Here is an 18,025-nt window from a genome sequence, read left to right as displayed (position 1 = left end):
ACACGGGTGGACGGCCCTGGGGCGCCCTCAGCCACCAGGCTGGGCTCGGAGGCGGAACAGCTCCCAGCTCGGGCACGGTGCAAGGCCAGGCTGAGCTCGCAGCTCGGACCGGAGCCACCCGCCCCCGTCCCTCGCTCAGCCCCGGGAACGCCGCGCTGGGCCAGGCGCTATGGGGAGGGGATGGGCCCGGGGGAAGGACCCACTGCCGCGTCCGGGGTGCCAGCCCCACTGGCTCCCTCCCTCCCGCCCCTGCCCGGCCTCTGCTGGCGAGGGGGAGGGGTCATAAGCAGCCCCCCAACTCCCAGTACAATAGAATAGACCCCCCCCGCGCCACAGCCCCACCGCGGGCACCGCCCCCCCACTACCGCCGCCCCCCGGTACCGACCCCCACATGCTCCGGCCCAAAGCTACTCCCCCCCATCCCGGGGTCCCGGCCCCCGACCCCCCCACTACCGCCCCCCACATGCTCCGGCCCAAAGCTACTCCCCCCCATCCCGGGGTCCTGACCCCCAACCACGCTCCGGCCCAAAGCTACTCCCCCCCATCCCGGGGTCCTGACCCCCAACCACCGCCCCCCCACTACCGACCCCCCCACGCTCCGGCACAAAGCTACTCCCCCCCATCCCGGGGTCCTGACCCCCAACCACCGGCCCCCCCACTACCGACCCCCACATGCTCCGGCCCACAGCTACTCCCCCCCCATCCCGGGGTCCCGGCCCCCCCACTACCACCGGCCCCCGGTACCGACCCCCACATGCTCCGGCCCACAGCTACTCCTTCCCCCCATCCCGGGGTCCCGGCCCCCCACTACCGCCGCACCCCACTACCGCCCCCCCCATGCTCCGGCCCCAAGCTGCTACCCCCCCATCCCTGGGACCTGGCCCCCCCGCTACCTCCGCCCCCATCCCGGTGCCCCGTGCTCCCGCCCCACGCTGCAGCCCCAGCCCCAGCCCCAGCCCCTCCCCCTCCCCGCGCGGCCCGCGGCTCCCCGCACCTGGCAGCGGCTCCGCTCCCTCCAGCTCAGACCATCTTAGCCCTCGTGGGGGAGAAACTCCGCCCACCGGCCTCCCATTGGCTGCTTAGCGCTGCCGCTCACACCCATGCAAATGACGAGAGACCAAGACGGCGCTGATTGGGTGCCGAGAGAGCCACCTCTTGATTACGACAGAGCTGAACAGGGAGGCCCCGGGCCCCGCAGGCCGTCAGCGCCCCCTACGGCAGCGCTCACGTCCCGCACTGTCCGGCATTGACCCCCCCCCCCAGCATCTTCCCTGCCCGGAGCCTCCCCCCCCCGCTCCCGGCTGGTGCCCATCCCCCCCCCCCAGCATCTTCCCTGCCTGGAGCCCCCCCCAGCATCTTCCCTGCCTGGGGACCCCCCCCGCTCCCGGCTGGTGCCCATCCCCCCCCCCCAGCATCTTCCCTGCCTGGAGCCCCCCCCCCAGCATCTTCCCTGCCTGGGGACCCCCCCCGCTCCCCCGCTGGTGCCCATCCCCCCCCCAGCATCTTCCCTGCCTGGGGACCCCCCCCGCTCCCCCGCTCCCCCGCTGGTGCCCATCCCCCCCCCCCCAGCATCTTCCCTGCCTGGAGCCCCCCCCCTCCCGGCTGGTGCCCATCCCCCCCCCCAGCATCTTCCCTGCCTGGGGACCCAGAGCCCCCCCGCTCCCGGCTGGTGCCCATCCCCCCCCCCCCAGCATCTTCCCTGCCTGGAGCCCCCCCCCGCTCCCGGCTGGTGCCCATCCCCCCCCCAGCATCTTCCCTGCCTGGAGCCCCCCCCCGCTCCCGGCTGGTGCCCATCCCAGCATCTTCCCTGCCTGGAGCCCCCCCCTCCCAGCTGGTGCCCATCCCCCCCCCAGCATCTTCCCTGCCTGGAGCCCCCCCCCCCCGCTCCCGGCTGGTGCCCCTCCCCCCGCTCCCGGCTGGTGCCCATCCCCTCCCCCCAGCATCTTCCCTGCCTGGAGCCCCCCTGCTCCCGGCTGGTGCCCATCCCCAGCATCTTCCCTGCCTGGGGACCCAGCGCCCAGCCATCCTCCCCCCAGGCACTGTGACCCCCCCATCCCTGCCCCAGAGCCCGCCCCCCCGCCAGCTGCGCCGTGCCCCGCTCACCCCGGCGCTGCCCGGCTCCCTCCCGGCTGCAGCAGGAGCAGAGGTGGAGCCGCCCCCCCGCGGCGTCCCATCGCCCTAGTAACCTGATGCCAAGCTCCGGGCCGAACCATCCGGGCCTCCGCCAGCCCCGGGCCGGGCCTCCCGCACGGGGCTGAGGCTGCGGTGGGGCCCCGGCCCTGGCCTGCGGGACCGGCCCTAGGCCTGTGTTTGGCGGAGGCCGAGAGGGGCAGGCGGCTCGCTGGGAGCCCGTGGAGGGGCGCCCCCCCGCCGGCCGGGGCAGGTGGTGCAGTCCGGGAAGATGGCAGATGGATACATTGTGGCAGGTAAATGTGTCCGTTTCTCCTGTTCCCGTGCGCTGCCGGCTCCCCTCCCTGGGTCCGGCCGCTCCTCCCGGCCCCGGCTCGGGGCGGCTTTAACAGCAGCTTCCCGGCTCCCCCCCAGCACAGGCCGCACGGGGAGGCCCCAGGGGCTGCAGCCTCTGCCCTGTGGGCCTGATTCGCCTCCTTCCGACTCCGGATTGAAGCCGGTGTAACGGAAGAGCAGCGGGCTGGGGTTACTCAATACATCACCGGACTGAAGACATCGGGGCTCAGCAGCAACCGGGCAGGGCAGGGCAGGAGCGGGGGAAAACTTTCCTAAACAAGCCCCAAGCTCAGCTGGTTTCAGATTCCCTAAGGGGCCGGAGGGCCCGGTCCGGATACCCTGGGGGTGATGGCTGAGGTACAGCTACCTAGAGCGCTAGCTGCATGGGTGGATCCAACGTTTGTGCCCAGCTTGAACGTAGGCTAAGACTGGGGACTTGGGTGTCAAGCGTGAAATGGTGGAGCTGAGTTTTGTCTTTGTTTAAATTGGACTTTCAGGGGAGAATTGGCCTGAAATGACCAGATGAAATTCAGTAAAGAAGGATTTCAGAGTAACAGCCGTGTTAGTCTGTATCCGCAAAAAGAAAAGGAGGACTTGTGGCACCTCAGAAACTAACCAATTTATTTGAGCATAAGCTTTCGTGAGCTACAGCTCATTTCATCGGATGCATTCAGTGGAAAATACAGTGGGGAGATTTATACACAGAGAACATGAAACAATGGGTGTTACCATACACACTGTAAAGAGAGTGATCAGGTAAAGTGAGCTATTACCAGCAGGAGAGCGGGGGGGACAGACGACCTTTTGTAGTGATAATCAAGGTGGGCCATTTCCAGCAGTAAAGGAGGACAAAGTATTTCACTTAGGAAGGAAAAATCAAAGACAAAATGGAGAATAACTGGCTAGGCAGTATTACCGCAGAAAAGGATCTGGGGTTTTAATGGATCACAAGTTGAATATGAGGCAACAATGTGATGCAGTTGCGAAAAAGGCTAATATAATTCTGTGGTGGATTGACAGGTGTGTTGTATGTAAGACATGAGCGGTAATTGTCCTTTTTTGCTCAGCACTGGTGAGGCCTCAGTTGAAGTAATGTGTCCAGTTCTGGGCACTACACTTAAAGAAAGTTGTGGACAAATTTGAGAGGGGGAACCTGATAAATAGTCTTCAGATACATTAAGGACTGTTAATAAAGAGGAGTGTGGTCAATTTTTCTTCATGTCCACTTCATGTAGGACAAGACGTAATCGGCGTAATCTGCAGCAACGGAAATTTAGGTTAGATATTAGGAAAAACTTTGTAACTCTCAGGGTAGTTAAGCTCTGGAACAGGCTTCCAAGGTAGGTTGTGGAATCCGCATCACTGAATGTTTTTAAGAACAGGTTAGATATGTCAGGGATGGTCTGCAAATACTTGGTCCTGTCTCAGCACAGTGGGCTGGGGTGGATGATCTCTCCAGGTCCCTTCCAATCTACATTTCTATGATTCTATGATGCAAAGCAGTGAGAGCTAAACTGAGAGCAATACTTTAATGAACCCCCCTGTGACTCACATCTCTGATTTTTCCCACCAGTAGGAGAGGCTTTTTCTTTCCCACTTAGGTTCATTGTGGCTCTTTAATACTAACGTGAGAGTGTGGGAGTTGCACCCCACGGGATTCAGAACCGGTAACTGTGCTTCACTTTAAACATGAGAGTGGTGCCTATGATGTCAATGGAGGTCAACAATGAGCCCTCCTTATCTGGGACTGAAAACAGTTCAGCTGTTAACGTAGACAGCCTCAAACTGTTTCCAGCACTCATTACAGAAGTTGTGATAGATGCTATTAGCTGCAGCTGCATAGGCCATTTGCTTGCGTTTTCCTCCTGTCGGTTGAGCTCTGGTGCAGCTCCAGTGTGACAGGAAGACGAGGACAGATTAGATGCTGTCCTGTTAATGTCTGTGTCATTCAGCCATATTCAAGGAAAGATGACACAGCCAGGGTTGCCAACTCTTATGATTTCTCACAAGCCTTGCAATATTCGATGTTTGTCTGAAAGCCCCAGATCCTAGATTATGTGATTACATGAAAATCTAACCTTTAATTTTTATTTAAAGTAGGTTTCTAGCCCTGATGGTAGTGGAGAAAAGCTTGAAAATGCGAACCCTGAAAGCTTAATATCCTCACCTCCACCCCACATTTATTATTTTTAAAAACTCCTGAGGCTTAAAAATTCTTGAGGTTGGCAATACTACAGTACAGTCACTAAAATGTTAGCGGTCACTGTCAGCCTGTCTACCCCAGTGCTTTCACCATTGTTACCCGAGCAATATGGGTGGGATTTGGGAAATCTGAATAAAATTGCTCCTGGAAGCAAGGTTTATGTGGAATGAAGGACCTAGAGCACACCTTCTGCCAAGGCTGTTAAACATGGATTGCTCATGTCTATGATAGCAGTCAAAATTTTAGCAATCCAGTTTCTGTGGGCTCAGTCAGGACTCTTTGACATCTAAAGTTGACATACATTAATTATACTCTTAGAAAGCTCAGTCTCCAGGAAGAGTAAGTCATCCAGAAAAATCTCTTAATTATTCTTTTAAAATTATGTTTAATCCTGCAGGAAGCTGCCACTTTGGACATTTTATGTTGTACAGGGCCCCGAGTCCCTCGGTGGCGGTAAGCAATTTAAAAATAAAATGTATTTATTATTATTTTTGACAGACTTATCTTCTAGACTTGGATACCAGTAATGCCGTTCCCACCTGAACACATGATAATCATATGACTTTCAAAGCACTTGTAAGGTACGTTCTTGTAGTTTCTTTAAAACTGCCTAACTTCACAATAATTCTTGTTAAATTAACCAAAAATAGTCCCAGGAATCTACATTTCACAAAAGAGTTTCCAGAAGAGGAAGTTTGGAATGGAGATTTTCCTGAAAGCACAATTCTCTTCTCAGGTGCATATAGCTGGCAACAATTCTCTTGGGCTTTGTCTACACTATGGAGGTAAGTCGACCTAGGTTACACAACGTAGCTGGAGTCAATGTAGCTTAGGTTGACTTACTGTGGTTTCTACACCATGTGGCATCAACGGGATGCGCTCTCCCATTGACCTCCGCTACTCTTCCCGTTCAAGTGGCGTACTGGAGTCGACAGGAGAGTGATCTGCAGTCAATTTAGCGGGTCTTCACTAGACCCGCTAAATCGACCCCCAGTGCATTGATTGCTGCAGCATCAATCCCCGGTAAGTGTAGCCATGCCCTTGGACAGCAATCCTTCCTACCTGCATAGATCTCCCCTTGATGTCACGGGCAGGGAGAGCAGAGTGCAGACAGCAGACGAGAATTTTGCCCAGAATTTCTAGTAATAAGGCGAGTTGCCATCCAGCAGCAACAGTGGATGCTGCCTTCTGACAGCTAAGTCAGAGTGCATCTACACTGGGAGCGAGGGGTGTGATTGCCAGCGGGAGGAGACATGCTCACGCTAGCTCTCATTGAGCTAGTGCACGGAGATGTAGAATGTAGCTGCAGCGGTACGATCCGTGGGACAGGCTGGCCATCACAAGCCCGTGCCCCTCAGAGACCCTAGGTACATGCTCTGGGCTTGTGCAGCAGCCAAAGCTACCTTCTGTTTTCAGCGCACTAGTTCAATGAGGGCTAGCACAAGAATGTCTCCTCCAGCTGGGAATCACACCCCGCGCGCCAAGTGCAGACGTGTCACTCCAGTGCACTATCACCCAAGGAATTAGGTCTCATGCAAGAGGACTGCACCAAGTGATCTCTCATCTGTCTAATTGTATTGCCCCCATTTCTGCAATCTCTCAGACGGCCAGGCATCACTTCGTTTGTGCTCACAGTTCCCCAGTGATCTAGGGAAATGTTATCGTTCCTGTTTCTAGATAGGGAACTAAGGCTCAGAGAAATTGAGTGACCTCCCCAAGGCCATGCAGGGAGTCTGTGGTAGAACTGGGAAATGAACTCCAGCTGCTGGCGTTCCAGTTCTTTGCCATAGCTGTAGGATCATCTTTTACGGTATTGCTCGTCTTCCCTCTTCAGAAACTCTTCATTAAAACCAGAGGATGTAATTAGCCTGTGGAACATTCAGGAGAATCCTGTCCTGAGTGGAGTAAGGCAGCTTTACTTTAAACAGTATGAGCATGTTGTTTTTCTGATCTGAAGCAGTGTTTTGTTGTTTGTTGTTTATATTGTGGTAATGCTCACTCCAGCTGACACTTTGTGCTTGGTGATATGCAAACACAAAGGAAGATAAAGTGCCTGTCCTAAAGGGCTTAGAAAAGTCTGTCTTCCTCCAGCACTGGCATGGTGTAGGGTTACTGTAAGTAGCCCCATGCTGGCCCCCCTCACAAGCCCCAGCACAGAGAGCATGCTGGGAAGTCTCTGTAGCACATGCGGCTGTGGAGATTCTGGGCTGCTCTGGACTGTGGATCCTCCCATAAAGTAACGCATCCCTGTGGCTGCTCGTTTACTTCATTGGTTGTTTTGATCTCTGGAGGAACCCAGGATCCCAAGGGTATTTTACAACTGTCTTGTTCTCCCTGGCCCGTGTTGCAACTTCTGTGACATGCCTCCAGGAGGTGCAGCACAGCATCTCAACTGTTGGTTCTGGTGCTAGACTAGTGGGCAACCGTTCCTATAACGCCCTGTTCTCTACCCTCCCTTGGTATTCTCTCATGGGTTTATACTGAGCTCGTCCCTCAAGTCCTCAACCATCAGTGTTCAACCCAAAAGGAATGGAGCATCACCCAGTGCACTTGAGTGACCTCTGGCGGTTGCTCACAGCTGTGCTGACTGGCTCCAGAGAATCATGTCCAGCTCTCTGCATCTGGAAGGGAAAGAGAGTTGCGTTAACACAGAGCCTTTGAGGGTGGAGGATATTCCAATAAAACATTTTTTATAATCAGCTTATAATTTGGATAGTAAATCTGTGCTTTTTTAAAGGCTTTGGAGTGTTCTCATGCCAGTTTTAAGATAACAGGTTCTGAGCATGCATTTTTCTGAAATGAGTTTTATTTTCTAGATGAACATTTGCCATAGCAGATGCCTAGAGGAAGAGGTGACCTTCTAAGCAGCAAGATGAGTGAATGGCAAAGGATTTTTGTGCAAAATCTGACTGTTCCTCCACACTCCCAAAGGAGACGACATCTCCCGAGGGAATCAATGGCATTTCAGTGTGTCCTGAAGTGTGTTGAGGGGAATTTAATTAAGCAGGTAAAGAAATATTCTGTCTGCCTTGTGGGAGTGTAGCTTTCATACCCTTCTCTTGTTGACATTCTCTCCTTTGAGTAGAGTTCTAATATTTAAAATTCCACAGTGACTACTGAGATTTAGGCTGGATCCAAGAAGTGTGTGGAAGGTCCTTTCACCCTGTCTTCTGCAGACTGGCACAATTTTCCAGGTGCATTCTGTGGCATTTTCACTTTTTCCTGGGCATTAGGTATTGGCCATTCTTGGAGACAGGTTTCTGGATCTGATCAGGCAAATCCTGTGTTGTCAGCAATGTAAAGTCTCGTGCAAATTAATGTAATTTTTTGGGGGACTTTCGATATGAGAGAACAACTCCTCTCTGACCAACAGTCCAGGATCTTCGGAGTAATGTAATTGATTGCAAACACTTACACTCGCACCATGTTAAGGAACAATGGATCTCTCTGGGTGCATCCCTTTGTGGGCTCTAGCCCTTGAAGACACAATCTCATCTCTCTCAATTTCCAAATATATTTTTAAATCCCTCTGATTTTAAAGCGATTCTCCAGTGCAGGCCTTTTCAGCACTACAGCCACTGTCTTGGTAACAGGAAAAGAATGTATTATTACTCTTTAGTTGTGAGGCATGCTACAGTTATTTGTTCATGATCAATGACAGTAAAATAATCAAACACTGACCTCAGAAGCTCTCAGAAAAAAACCCTTTAAGTAAAATTCACTTTCGAAATTCAAGTCTGAAAGAGGCTCCAGTTCACAGAATAGGTCTTGGAGGGAGCAATTTCAAAACCAGATATTCCCTCCTGCTCCCCAAAAACATCCCCTTGGGAAAACGTCACTTGTGGTCTGTTCTTCACTCTGCAATAAGGGATGGAGCACTGAATAAATTGCTTCATTCCCTCTGAGGCATCTGGCACGGGCCACTGTTAGAAGACAGGACACTGGGCTAGATTGACCATTGATCTGACCCAGTATGGCTGTTCATACGTTCTTATAAATATAAAGAACTACAAGAGTTTTGGAGAATACTAGTGAGCCAAAAAATTGTGGAACTATTCCAAATAAAATGGTTACTGGTTAAGCATGATAGGTACCCAATATAATTTGTGTTTTTTGGGGATGAGGAGAGGAGAGGGGAGTTTAAAATCATTCAACAATTTTTTGTATGATTTTATTTAACTCTGTGGATTGTTTGCAAAGTTTTCTGTGATGACTTGATTCACTTGCTGTATAAACTTTCTTGGTTAGTTATAGTTAACCAGAAAAACCATATGGTATTGTTTCTATTCCATGACTGGATAAGCATCCAAGCACTTCTGACATGAATACTCACAAATCCAGTTTTGAGATTTGTATTCTGTAAAATTTTGTGCCAGTAAAACTGGATCACGTCTTCTCCTTTTTAAAATCCCTGCTTAAAACGTATTTCTGCTGTGATGTCCCGAGGCCAGATCACTCCCATCTGGCATTGGTTAGGCAAATGATCAGCTGTGACTCCTGCTCAACTCTTAATTTTCATATCTCGGCTTCCTATTCATCGGCACTGCACTTGTCTGCCTGCCATGTAGATTGGAAGTAATCTGGGGAAGGATCGGTCATTATTATATGTCAGTACTGTACCCAGCACATTGGGACCCTTATCATTGATTTGGGTTCCTAGAGGCTACGGTATTACAAATAATAAATCATAACAATAATCAGGAAATGCAGAAGAGACATGAATGTGACTGAATTTTTTTAAATGAGTGCTTCAGTCCAAGTGTCTCTGGAAAATGTTTTACATAATTTGTCCACTACTCACATGTGTTAAACAAGTGGATGCTTAAAATTTACATGCATAAAGGTTTGCTTGCCAGTCTTGGGATTTCTCACTGCTGGGAAAAGAGTCACCTTCTGTTGTAGGATGACCTCAGCATCTGAGTTCATAGCTAGCTATTCCTTGGTGTATCAGTACACAGCATCTTGCAGGGTGAGACGACAGGGCATAGAGAAGCCCTGTTTGTCTGAACGTGAGGGCACATCACTAAGTTGATGGGTTGTATGGTTTGAGCTATTGGACAGTAACGGTCAGAAGAAAATGTCTTTTTTTCTCTCCTTTTTGACTACACTCAGAGTTATCTACTAACTATTGTTTAGAACCATTTTTATAAGATCAAAGTTCTTAATCTGCCAGACACATTTCAATGCTGCTGCGATCAGAAACTCTTAAAGCTCCTACTTAGGGTGTTTATTCTTATATTCCAGAGAGTGCTAGAAAGCTTGTCAGAGGTTGAATACCAGCTTCGCCTGTCCCTCTTTGACATCACATATCATCATTTCTTCGGGAGAACATGGAAAAGTACCACAAGACCTCTCAAAGTTGTGCCAGGACAGCCACGCAAAGTGGTTTTCAATGAGGTAGGACAAGAGCAGAGAACACAGCTCATCTGAGAATGCTAACACCCAGTGAGTGGACAGGGAGATTTTCCTGGATGAACATAAGTATTTTGCTATATGAGATGCACAGTGTTTCAGCCATAAGGCAAGCAAAGAGTAACCCACTCAGCACAGCTCCAGCAATCGCTGTAAGTGCGGCATGACCCTCCAATAGGGCTTGTCTGCTTACTACAGGAGTGTGATTTCTAAAGCGTGCTGATGTGTTGTGCTGGAATTGATCTGTGTAGATCCTGCTGGTGTGTGCTAAATGTTCCATAGTGCACTTTAAACGGAGAGCTGTAACAGCACTATGCAAAATAGAAATCACAGCTCTAGTGCATGTGACTCCGCTGAATAGACAAGACCTAATTCGGCTCAGCCCCTCCCACTTGCAAAGCGGAGATGCCCTTTTGGTTCACATGGTGGAATCTGTTTGCACGTCAGGTACTGTGATGTGCAGGCTGCCTCACCAAGAGATCTGGCGCTGTGCTGGTCACATTGGACAGAGGCCAGTGTGGGTACAATCGCTTTGCAAGAGCAGCCATGTGTTTCACAGAGTGAGCCTGACGTTGCTGTCCTGAGCTGGTTTATTTGCACATTAATATAGGCAGACAAAAGAGAACGGGGAGCCCGTTCAGTTACAGTCTATCTGTATCTATGGAAATCTACTGTTTGCTGAATACCCGGAGTTGCAACAGCTGGACACTTTTTAGCATTAACAAGAGTCAAGTGAACATGGAGATAAATACATGACATACAAGTGATGTAAAGAATTCAGAGACACAGGCATCTGGCCCATTTCATACTGTAGATAAAATACCATGCATACCAATGGACCTGCATAAATAATGATTAATAACGATGTATCCACGGCTCTTATGATCCTGAATGTCAGAATATAAAGGGTTCTTTTTCTGTCATAAATCATGCGGACATCGCCTGATATTGTAACCTCAAAGAGCTCCTCTAAATAGTAACATAAATCTGATGGATGCTCTTGAGACTGTAATGCAAGAGCTCTTCTTCACTTCAGAACATAAACCCCGCAAGTTTTTACAGATACTGTAATAAACTGTTAATCACCTGCTTCATCCTTCTGTACATCCTTAGCTTTCTCCGCATGTGCAGGAGCTTCTGCCAGCTGCGCACAGCTCTTGCCGCCTTGACTTTATATAAAGAAAGGACAAGAAAGATGGAATTGTTAAAGATTTGCCAAACACTCAACCTTCCATGGTTTGTGTATATGAAGTGCGGGAGCCACCCAGGTCAGAGGCAAGGCTTGTACATCCATTTTTGTAACCGTTTGTATCTTTGCCATTCATAATTTGACATGCCTTGGCTGTGTCTCCTGTTCATAAGAACTTAAGAATATAAGAACGGCCATAATGGGTCAGACCAATGGTCCATCTTGCCCCGTGTCCTGTCTCCAGACAGTGGCCAGTGCCAGATGCTTCAGAGGGAGTGAACAGAACTGGGCAACTTATCTAGTTATCCATCTCCTGTCATACAGTCCCAGCTTCTGGCAATCACAGGCTAGGGACACTCGGAGCATGGGGCTGCATCCCTGACCATCTTGGGTAGTAGCCATCAATGGATCTATCCTCCATGAATTTACCTAATTTTCTTTTAATCCAGTTATACTTTTGGCCTTCACAACATCACCTGGCAACAAGTTCCACAGCTTGCCTGTGCGTTGTGTGGAGAAGTACTTCCTTGTGTATTATAAACCTGCTGCCTATTCATTTCATTGGGTGACCACTGGTTCTTCTGTTATGTGAAGGGATAAATAATAGTTCCCTATTCACTTTCTTCACACAAGTCATGATTTTATGGACCCCCCAGAGTCATCTCTTTTCTAAGATGAACAGTCCCAAACTTTTAAATCTCTCCTCACATGGAAGCTGTTCCATTCCCCTCATCATTTTTGTTGCCCTTCTCTGCACCTTTTCCGATTCTAATGTATCTTTTTTTATAGACGGGGCGACCAACACTACGTACTGTATTCAATGCGTGGGCGTACCTTGGATTTATATAGTGGCATTGTGATATTTTCTGCCTTATTATCTGTCCTTTACCGAATGATGCCGAACAGTCTGTTCGCTTTTTTGACTGCTGCTGCACATTGGATGTTTTCAGAGAATTATCCATGACGACTCCAATGTCTCTTTCTTGAGCAGTAACAGCTAATTTAGAAACCGTCATTTTGTATGTACAGTTGCGATTATTTTTTCCAATGTGCAGTACTTTGCACTGATCAACACTGAATTTCATCTGCCGTTTTGTTGCCCAGTCACCTAGCTTTGTGAGATCCCTTTGTAACTCTTCCCAGTCATGTTTGGACTTAACTATCTTGAGTAATTTTGTATTGTCTGCCAATTTTGCTGCCTCACTGTTCACCCCTATTCCCAGATCATTTATGACTCTGTTGAACAGGACTAGTCCCAATACAGGTCGTTGGTATTTACCTCTCTCCATTGTGAAAACTGACCATTTATTTCTACTCTTTGTTTCCTATCTTTTAACCAGTTACTGATCCATGAGAGAACCTTCGCTCTTGCCTATGACTGCCAGCTTTGCTTAAGAGCCTTTGATGAGGGACCTTGTCACAGGCTTTCTGAAAGTCCAAGTGTGCTGTGCCCACTGGATCCCCCTGTCCACGGTCTTGTTGATGCCCAGAAACAATTCCATGGATTGGGGAGGCATGATTTCCGTGTTGACTCTTCCCCAACAGATCGTGTTCATCCACGTGTCTGATCCTTCTGTTCTTTACTATAGTTTCAACCAATTTGTCTGGCACTGAAGTCAGACTTACCGGCTTGTAATTGCCAGGATCACCTCTGGAGCCTTTTTTTAAAAAAGCGCATGACATTAGCTATCCTTTAGTCATCCGGTACAGGGGCTATTTAAGGGATAGGTTACATACCACAGTTAGTAGTTCTGAAATTTCATATCTGAGCATAGGTGCTCCCTCCGGCTCCGCCCAGGCCCTGCCCTCACCCCCCCTCCACCCCTTCCCCCAAGGCCCTATCCCCACCCGCTTCTTCCCACCCGCACCCCACCCCCACCCCTTCTCGCCCTGCCCCTTCCCTGCCCAGTTCCAGCCCCTCCCCCGAGCATGCTGCGCCCTCGGTCCTTCCCCCTCCCCACCAGCACCTCCTGACGCTGCGAAACAGCTGATCCATGGCAGGCGGTAGGCGCTGGGAGGGAGGGGGAGGTGCTGATCGGCGCGGCCCGCCGGCGGGCAGGAGGCATTGGGGGGAGGGCGAGGTTCTGGTAGAGGGCTGTCAGTGGGTGCTCAGCACCCACCAGTTTTTCCCCATGGGTGCTCCAGCCCCGGAGCATCCACGGAGTCGACGCCTGTGTATCTGAACTCTTGGGTGATACCATCTGGTCCTGGTGCCTTGTTGCTGTTTAATTCCTCAATTTGTTCCAAAACCTCCTCTACTGACGCCTCAGTCTGGGACAGTTCCTCATATTTGTGACCTAAAAAAGAATGGCTCAGGTGTGGGGATCTCCCTCACATCCTCTGCAGTGAAGACTGATGCAAAGAATTCATTTAGCTTCTCTGCAACAGCCTTGTCTTCCTTGAGTGCTCCTTTAGCACCTCGATCATCCAGTGGCCCCACTGACTGCGTGGCAGGCTTTCTGCATGTGACGTACTTAAAGAAAGCGTTGCCGTTAGTTTGTGTGTCCATAGCTAGTTGCTCATCAAATTCGGTGTTGGCCTGCCTAATTATACTTTTACCTTTGACTTGCCAGAGTTTATGCTCCTTTCGATAGTCCTCACTAGGATTTGACTCCCAATTTTTAAAGGGTGCCGTTTTGCCTGTAACCGCCTGTTTGACTCTGGCCTTTAGCCATGGTGCCATTATTTTGGTCCTCGTACTGTTTTTTTTTTTTATTTGGGATATACATTTAGTTCAAGCCTTTATTATTGTGTTATTAAATAGTCTCCATGCAGTTTGCAGGCATTTCATCCTTGTGACTCTTCCTTTTAATTTTCATTTATCTAGGTCCTCATTTTTGTATATTTCCCCTTTTTGAAGTTAAATGCTACTGTAGTGGGTTTCTTTGGCATTTCCCCCACTGCAAGGATGATACATTTAATTACATTATGGTCACTATTACTGAACGGTTCAGCTATATTCACCTCTTGGACCAGATCCTATGATCCACTTAGAACTCACAAAGGGAGAGGCAATTCTTGATTTAGTGCTATGAGAAGCTGCTCCAAGAAGCAGTCATTCAATGTCTAGAAATTTAGATCTTTGCATCCCTTCATGAGGTGATATATATCCAGTCAATATGACTGGTCTCTGTGTCCAATGACAGGGCCCGTTTCGCTTTCGGTCCCAGCCGCTTCTAATAATTTTTCTTTCCCCTGTCTGGATCTTTTCTGTTTTTTTCTGTGCTTCTTTTGAAATGAAACAACCTGGTTGAATTTTATCTGCTCTCACAGTTAATCCTAGAAACTACACATGCTGCTATTTGCATAGACCAGAGAACTTCTCCATTTCAGTGCAAGGTTCTTGATCAAAATCTCACTTTAAATACACAAAGAAGGATTTTTTTAACAAGTGTAAGCTATTTTCTGACCAGGAGGGAAAGCTCAGTGGTTTGAGCATTGGCCTGCTAAACCCAGGGTTGTGAGTTCAATCCTTGAGGGGGGCCATTTAGGGTTCTGGGGCAAAAATTGGGGAATTGGTCCTGCTTTGAGCAGGGGGTTGGACTAGATGGCCTCCTGAGGTACCTTCCAACCCTGATATTCTATATCCAGCCTCAATCGATGCAAAAGTGCTTCCATCCCCCATGGTGTCCTGAGGTTACTGACCAAACAAATGCTTTCCTGGAACAGTGCAGTTCAGAGCAACAGCTGTTTTTTGTGGAGACATTTACCGAAATAGCTTAAAAGTAAAATTATTAGTTAGTCATATAACAATGTGACTGTTTTGATTTACATATTTTAATAATGTGACTATTTTGTATTTTCTGTTATGAAATGGGACTGTTTCTGGTAATCTTCTTGGTCCAGGGATAATATCCTATAAGGAGGCACCACTCCACAAGGAGGCACCACTCCACAGTGTAGGGTACATATATACAGAGTGGATAAAGATGGGTTGGGTCAGATTATTTTTAAATAATAGTGGGGAGAACACTAGAAAATATATGGCAAAATCCTTTCCTTGATTTTAGATGGGATGTAATCAATCTTCTTGCTGCTAATTTCTGTGACTCAGTCATGCACATTTAATATCTGTTGCAATCCCGCTGAAACCAAGTCTTTGTTATCCTGGAAATTTGCTTTTCAGAGGTGCTGATCCCACACAGCTGTAGCTACAAAGGCAGCGGGAGGTCTGGATGCTCAGCACTTGTGAAAACCAGGCCCTAATTGTTTGCAGATTCTGGTGTCTTCTGTCATGCATATTTTCCCTATTCAAGCTTCTGTGGGGCTGTTAATTTTTCACCATTTGGATGCCTTTCATTCTTCTCCTAAATATGCGCTCACTCATATCTTTTTATATATCTAGAACAATAACAATTCTTACCAATGAAGTATTGGAGATGGCTGTGATTTGTCTCAGATGTCTCATTAGGATGCAATTATGTCTCTATTATGTCAAATCAATTTGAATTTCAATGCAAAACCCAGGCTTTTTGTTAATCCCGGTATTGGGTAATGGGCTTAGTTAATGATGAGAGAGACAAAGTGGGCGAGGTAATATCTTTTATTGGACCTCGCCCACCTTTTCTCTCTATATCCTGGGACCAACAGGGCTACACAACAACAACACTGCATAGTTAACAATTTCCAGTGTCGTCTTGTGTTATGTTAGAGATCAGACAGCAGAGGGCAGTGGTACTCTAGGAACGAAAATGAATTAGAACGTAAATTAACAACATCCTTCAAGCACAGCAGTTTCCTCTCATTACCTTGACATTTGTAATTCATAAAACCAGGGTTTTTTTACAAGTTTAATCAACTACAGAGAATTTTTCCCCACTTATGTGTTAGATAAAAACTTGGAAATTTCCTTAGGGCAGACTTTTAGAGACACAACTGCCATAACAACCTGAGTGTCTGACTCCGAGTAATTGTCGTGTTTGTACAAACATGAAAGCCAACAAGATACACCTGTCTGTTATGGGCATGGATCTGAGATGAGATTTGGTGTCCTTTTCCCTGATGTGGCTAATTATGTTTGTTTTCCAGTTCTAATGGTAAATATTGCCCAGGGTGCAATTTTGCATAAATTAAAGACGCTAATTTTCTTTATTTAAAAGAGTGTATCAGCAGCATTAGCTTTAGTTGTGTTATTGGCATAGACGTTACTTCCCAGGCTGTTTGAATAATCAATCAATTAATGTCTTGATTTTTTTTTTAAATTAAAAAATGAACCAGTAAGGCAAACATAATGCAATGCATAGAGATAAACACAAACATTTCATGCACTAGCAGATTTGGGGTACATTTTCTCTTAGTTTACAGCGTTCAGGTGTTTACAAAGTTGCATTTATGAATTCTAGGTCAGTATGTGTGTGCGCTTTATACAATTAATGAATTAAATTTTAGGACCCTCCTTATATTAGAGTGCTGGATTTCACAAACATAAAGTTGCATAAAAATTATTATTTTGCATTTGCGTTTTCCCCAAAGCATTAAATAAACTATATTACACATTCTACATACTTTACAGTATGTACTTATAAATGATATGTGAGCTCTTACATTGTTAGAATAACCTACATTAAACCACAGTAGGAAATACTAAGTAGATGCCATGTGACCTAGTTAACATCATAGCAAACACCTTACATTTCTGAATTACCTGACTTTTAAGTGCTTGATTTCATAATTTCATGTTGCATTAATGTCTCATTGATTCAGTTAATGTTGCATTTAATTTCCCAGGTCTTTAAGCAGGGAAAAAAGGACAAATCTGGCCTAGGGCTATTCTCCATCCCATGGTTTACATACTTTTATGTGCATCCGGATTTGGGGAAGAAGGCTAGAAAGTCACTGACGGTAACATTGAAGTTGTGGGCCTGGGGGGTGGTGGAGCGGAGCTGTCAGCGGTGATAAAGGCAGGAAAAGAGGAGTGCGTTTTAGAGGAAAGATGGAGCAGATCCTCACCTAGAGTAAATTGTTGTAACCCCAGTGACACCGGTGGAGCTCTGACAATTTATACCAGCCGAGGATCTGCCGCAAGGAGTTCCGATGACATAAGGGCGTGACTCCATCCCAGGGGTAACTCCATTGGCTGCAAGAGATTTACCCTCAGGGTTAACTTCCTCTGTTATGGGTAGGGCCATACAGTTCCAGTGACCTCAAGAGAATTGTGGGTGGGTGCAGGGGCCACCTTATCCTGTTCTCTCTCCTGTACCAGGAGTGGGATCCACACCAGCAGAGAGCCAGGAGAGCCTGGATTGGCTGGAAGGGGGGAAGCTGGGGGCAGATCTGTCTGTCATCACATGAAAGTGGTAGCTGACATCATGATAAGTGGATGAGGGTACCTAAGGGGCAAGAGCAGGGGGATAGAAGGAGGGAGCCTAGGAGAGAAACCGGTGAGAGGAGGAGTTGTTGGAGATCCTAAAGACGTGACTATTGAGGCAGGAGGAGATGAATGAATGAATTCCAATGTGCGGTCTTTGTCCAGCTGCGGAATAGAGAGTCCATTCTTGAACACAGCTCTCTCATCCTGAGACCTTCAGTTTTGGGCTGCCCTTTGGTGCCTTGACCCCTCTCCTCGCTGCATTTAACAGCTGTGAATCTGCAGGCTGAGGAGAGTCCTAGTTCAATGCCTACTCATCCCTTCTGATGTCTGGGGGGTGGGGAGGAGGGCATCCTAAAGGAGGGGAAGAAAATGGAGGTTGTTTGGGAAGCTGAGCAAGTTGCCCATTGCCTTTAGCAGCCGCTGGGACTTTGCTCTTGTGTAGCAC

General features: G+C 48.4%; 2 protein-coding genes across 9 annotated transcripts in view; one reads left to right on the top strand and one right to left on the bottom strand.

The window, feature by feature from the left end:
- Positions 1-2,308, bottom strand: part of KCNAB2 (potassium voltage-gated channel subfamily A regulatory beta subunit 2) — a 107,483-nt gene extending 105,175 nt beyond the window's left edge. For 3 of the 5 annotated variants that reach the window (XM_075121187.1, XM_048825262.2, XM_048825263.2), the window contains exon 1: positions 995-1,096. The gene's annotated coding sequence lies outside the window, so the exon portion shown is untranslated. Of the gene's footprint in view, positions 1-994; positions 1,097-2,103 lie in introns of those variants that run through there. The other 2 variants (XM_075121189.1, XM_075121188.1) reach the window with 2 other exon arrangements.
- A 19-nt stretch (positions 2,309-2,327) lies between these two features.
- NPHP4 (nephrocystin 4) overlaps positions 2,328-18,025 on the top strand; it is a 99,722-nt gene continuing 84,024 nt past the window's right edge. For 3 of the 4 annotated variants that reach the window (XM_048825254.2, XM_048825253.2, XM_048825252.2), the window contains exons 1-4: positions 2,328-2,426; positions 5,168-5,250; positions 7,486-7,676; positions 9,914-10,066. In XM_048825254.2, coding sequence (XP_048681211.2) covers positions 7,506-7,676; positions 9,914-10,066 — 324 coding nt within the window. In that variant the 5' untranslated portion in view covers positions 2,328-2,426; positions 5,168-5,250; positions 7,486-7,505. Of the gene's footprint in view, positions 2,427-5,167; positions 5,251-7,485; positions 7,677-9,913; positions 10,067-18,025 lie in introns of those variants that run through there. The other variant, XM_048825255.2, reaches the window with a different exon arrangement.

The sequence above is a fragment of the Caretta caretta genome, chromosome 18, assembly GCF_965140235.1.
Source record: "Caretta caretta isolate rCarCar2 chromosome 18, rCarCar1.hap1, whole genome shotgun sequence".
Lineage (NCBI taxonomy): Eukaryota > Metazoa > Chordata > Testudines > Cheloniidae > Caretta > Caretta caretta.
The sequence above is the reverse complement of the archived record's forward strand: the minus strand, read 5'-3'. Positions and strand labels throughout refer to the sequence as shown.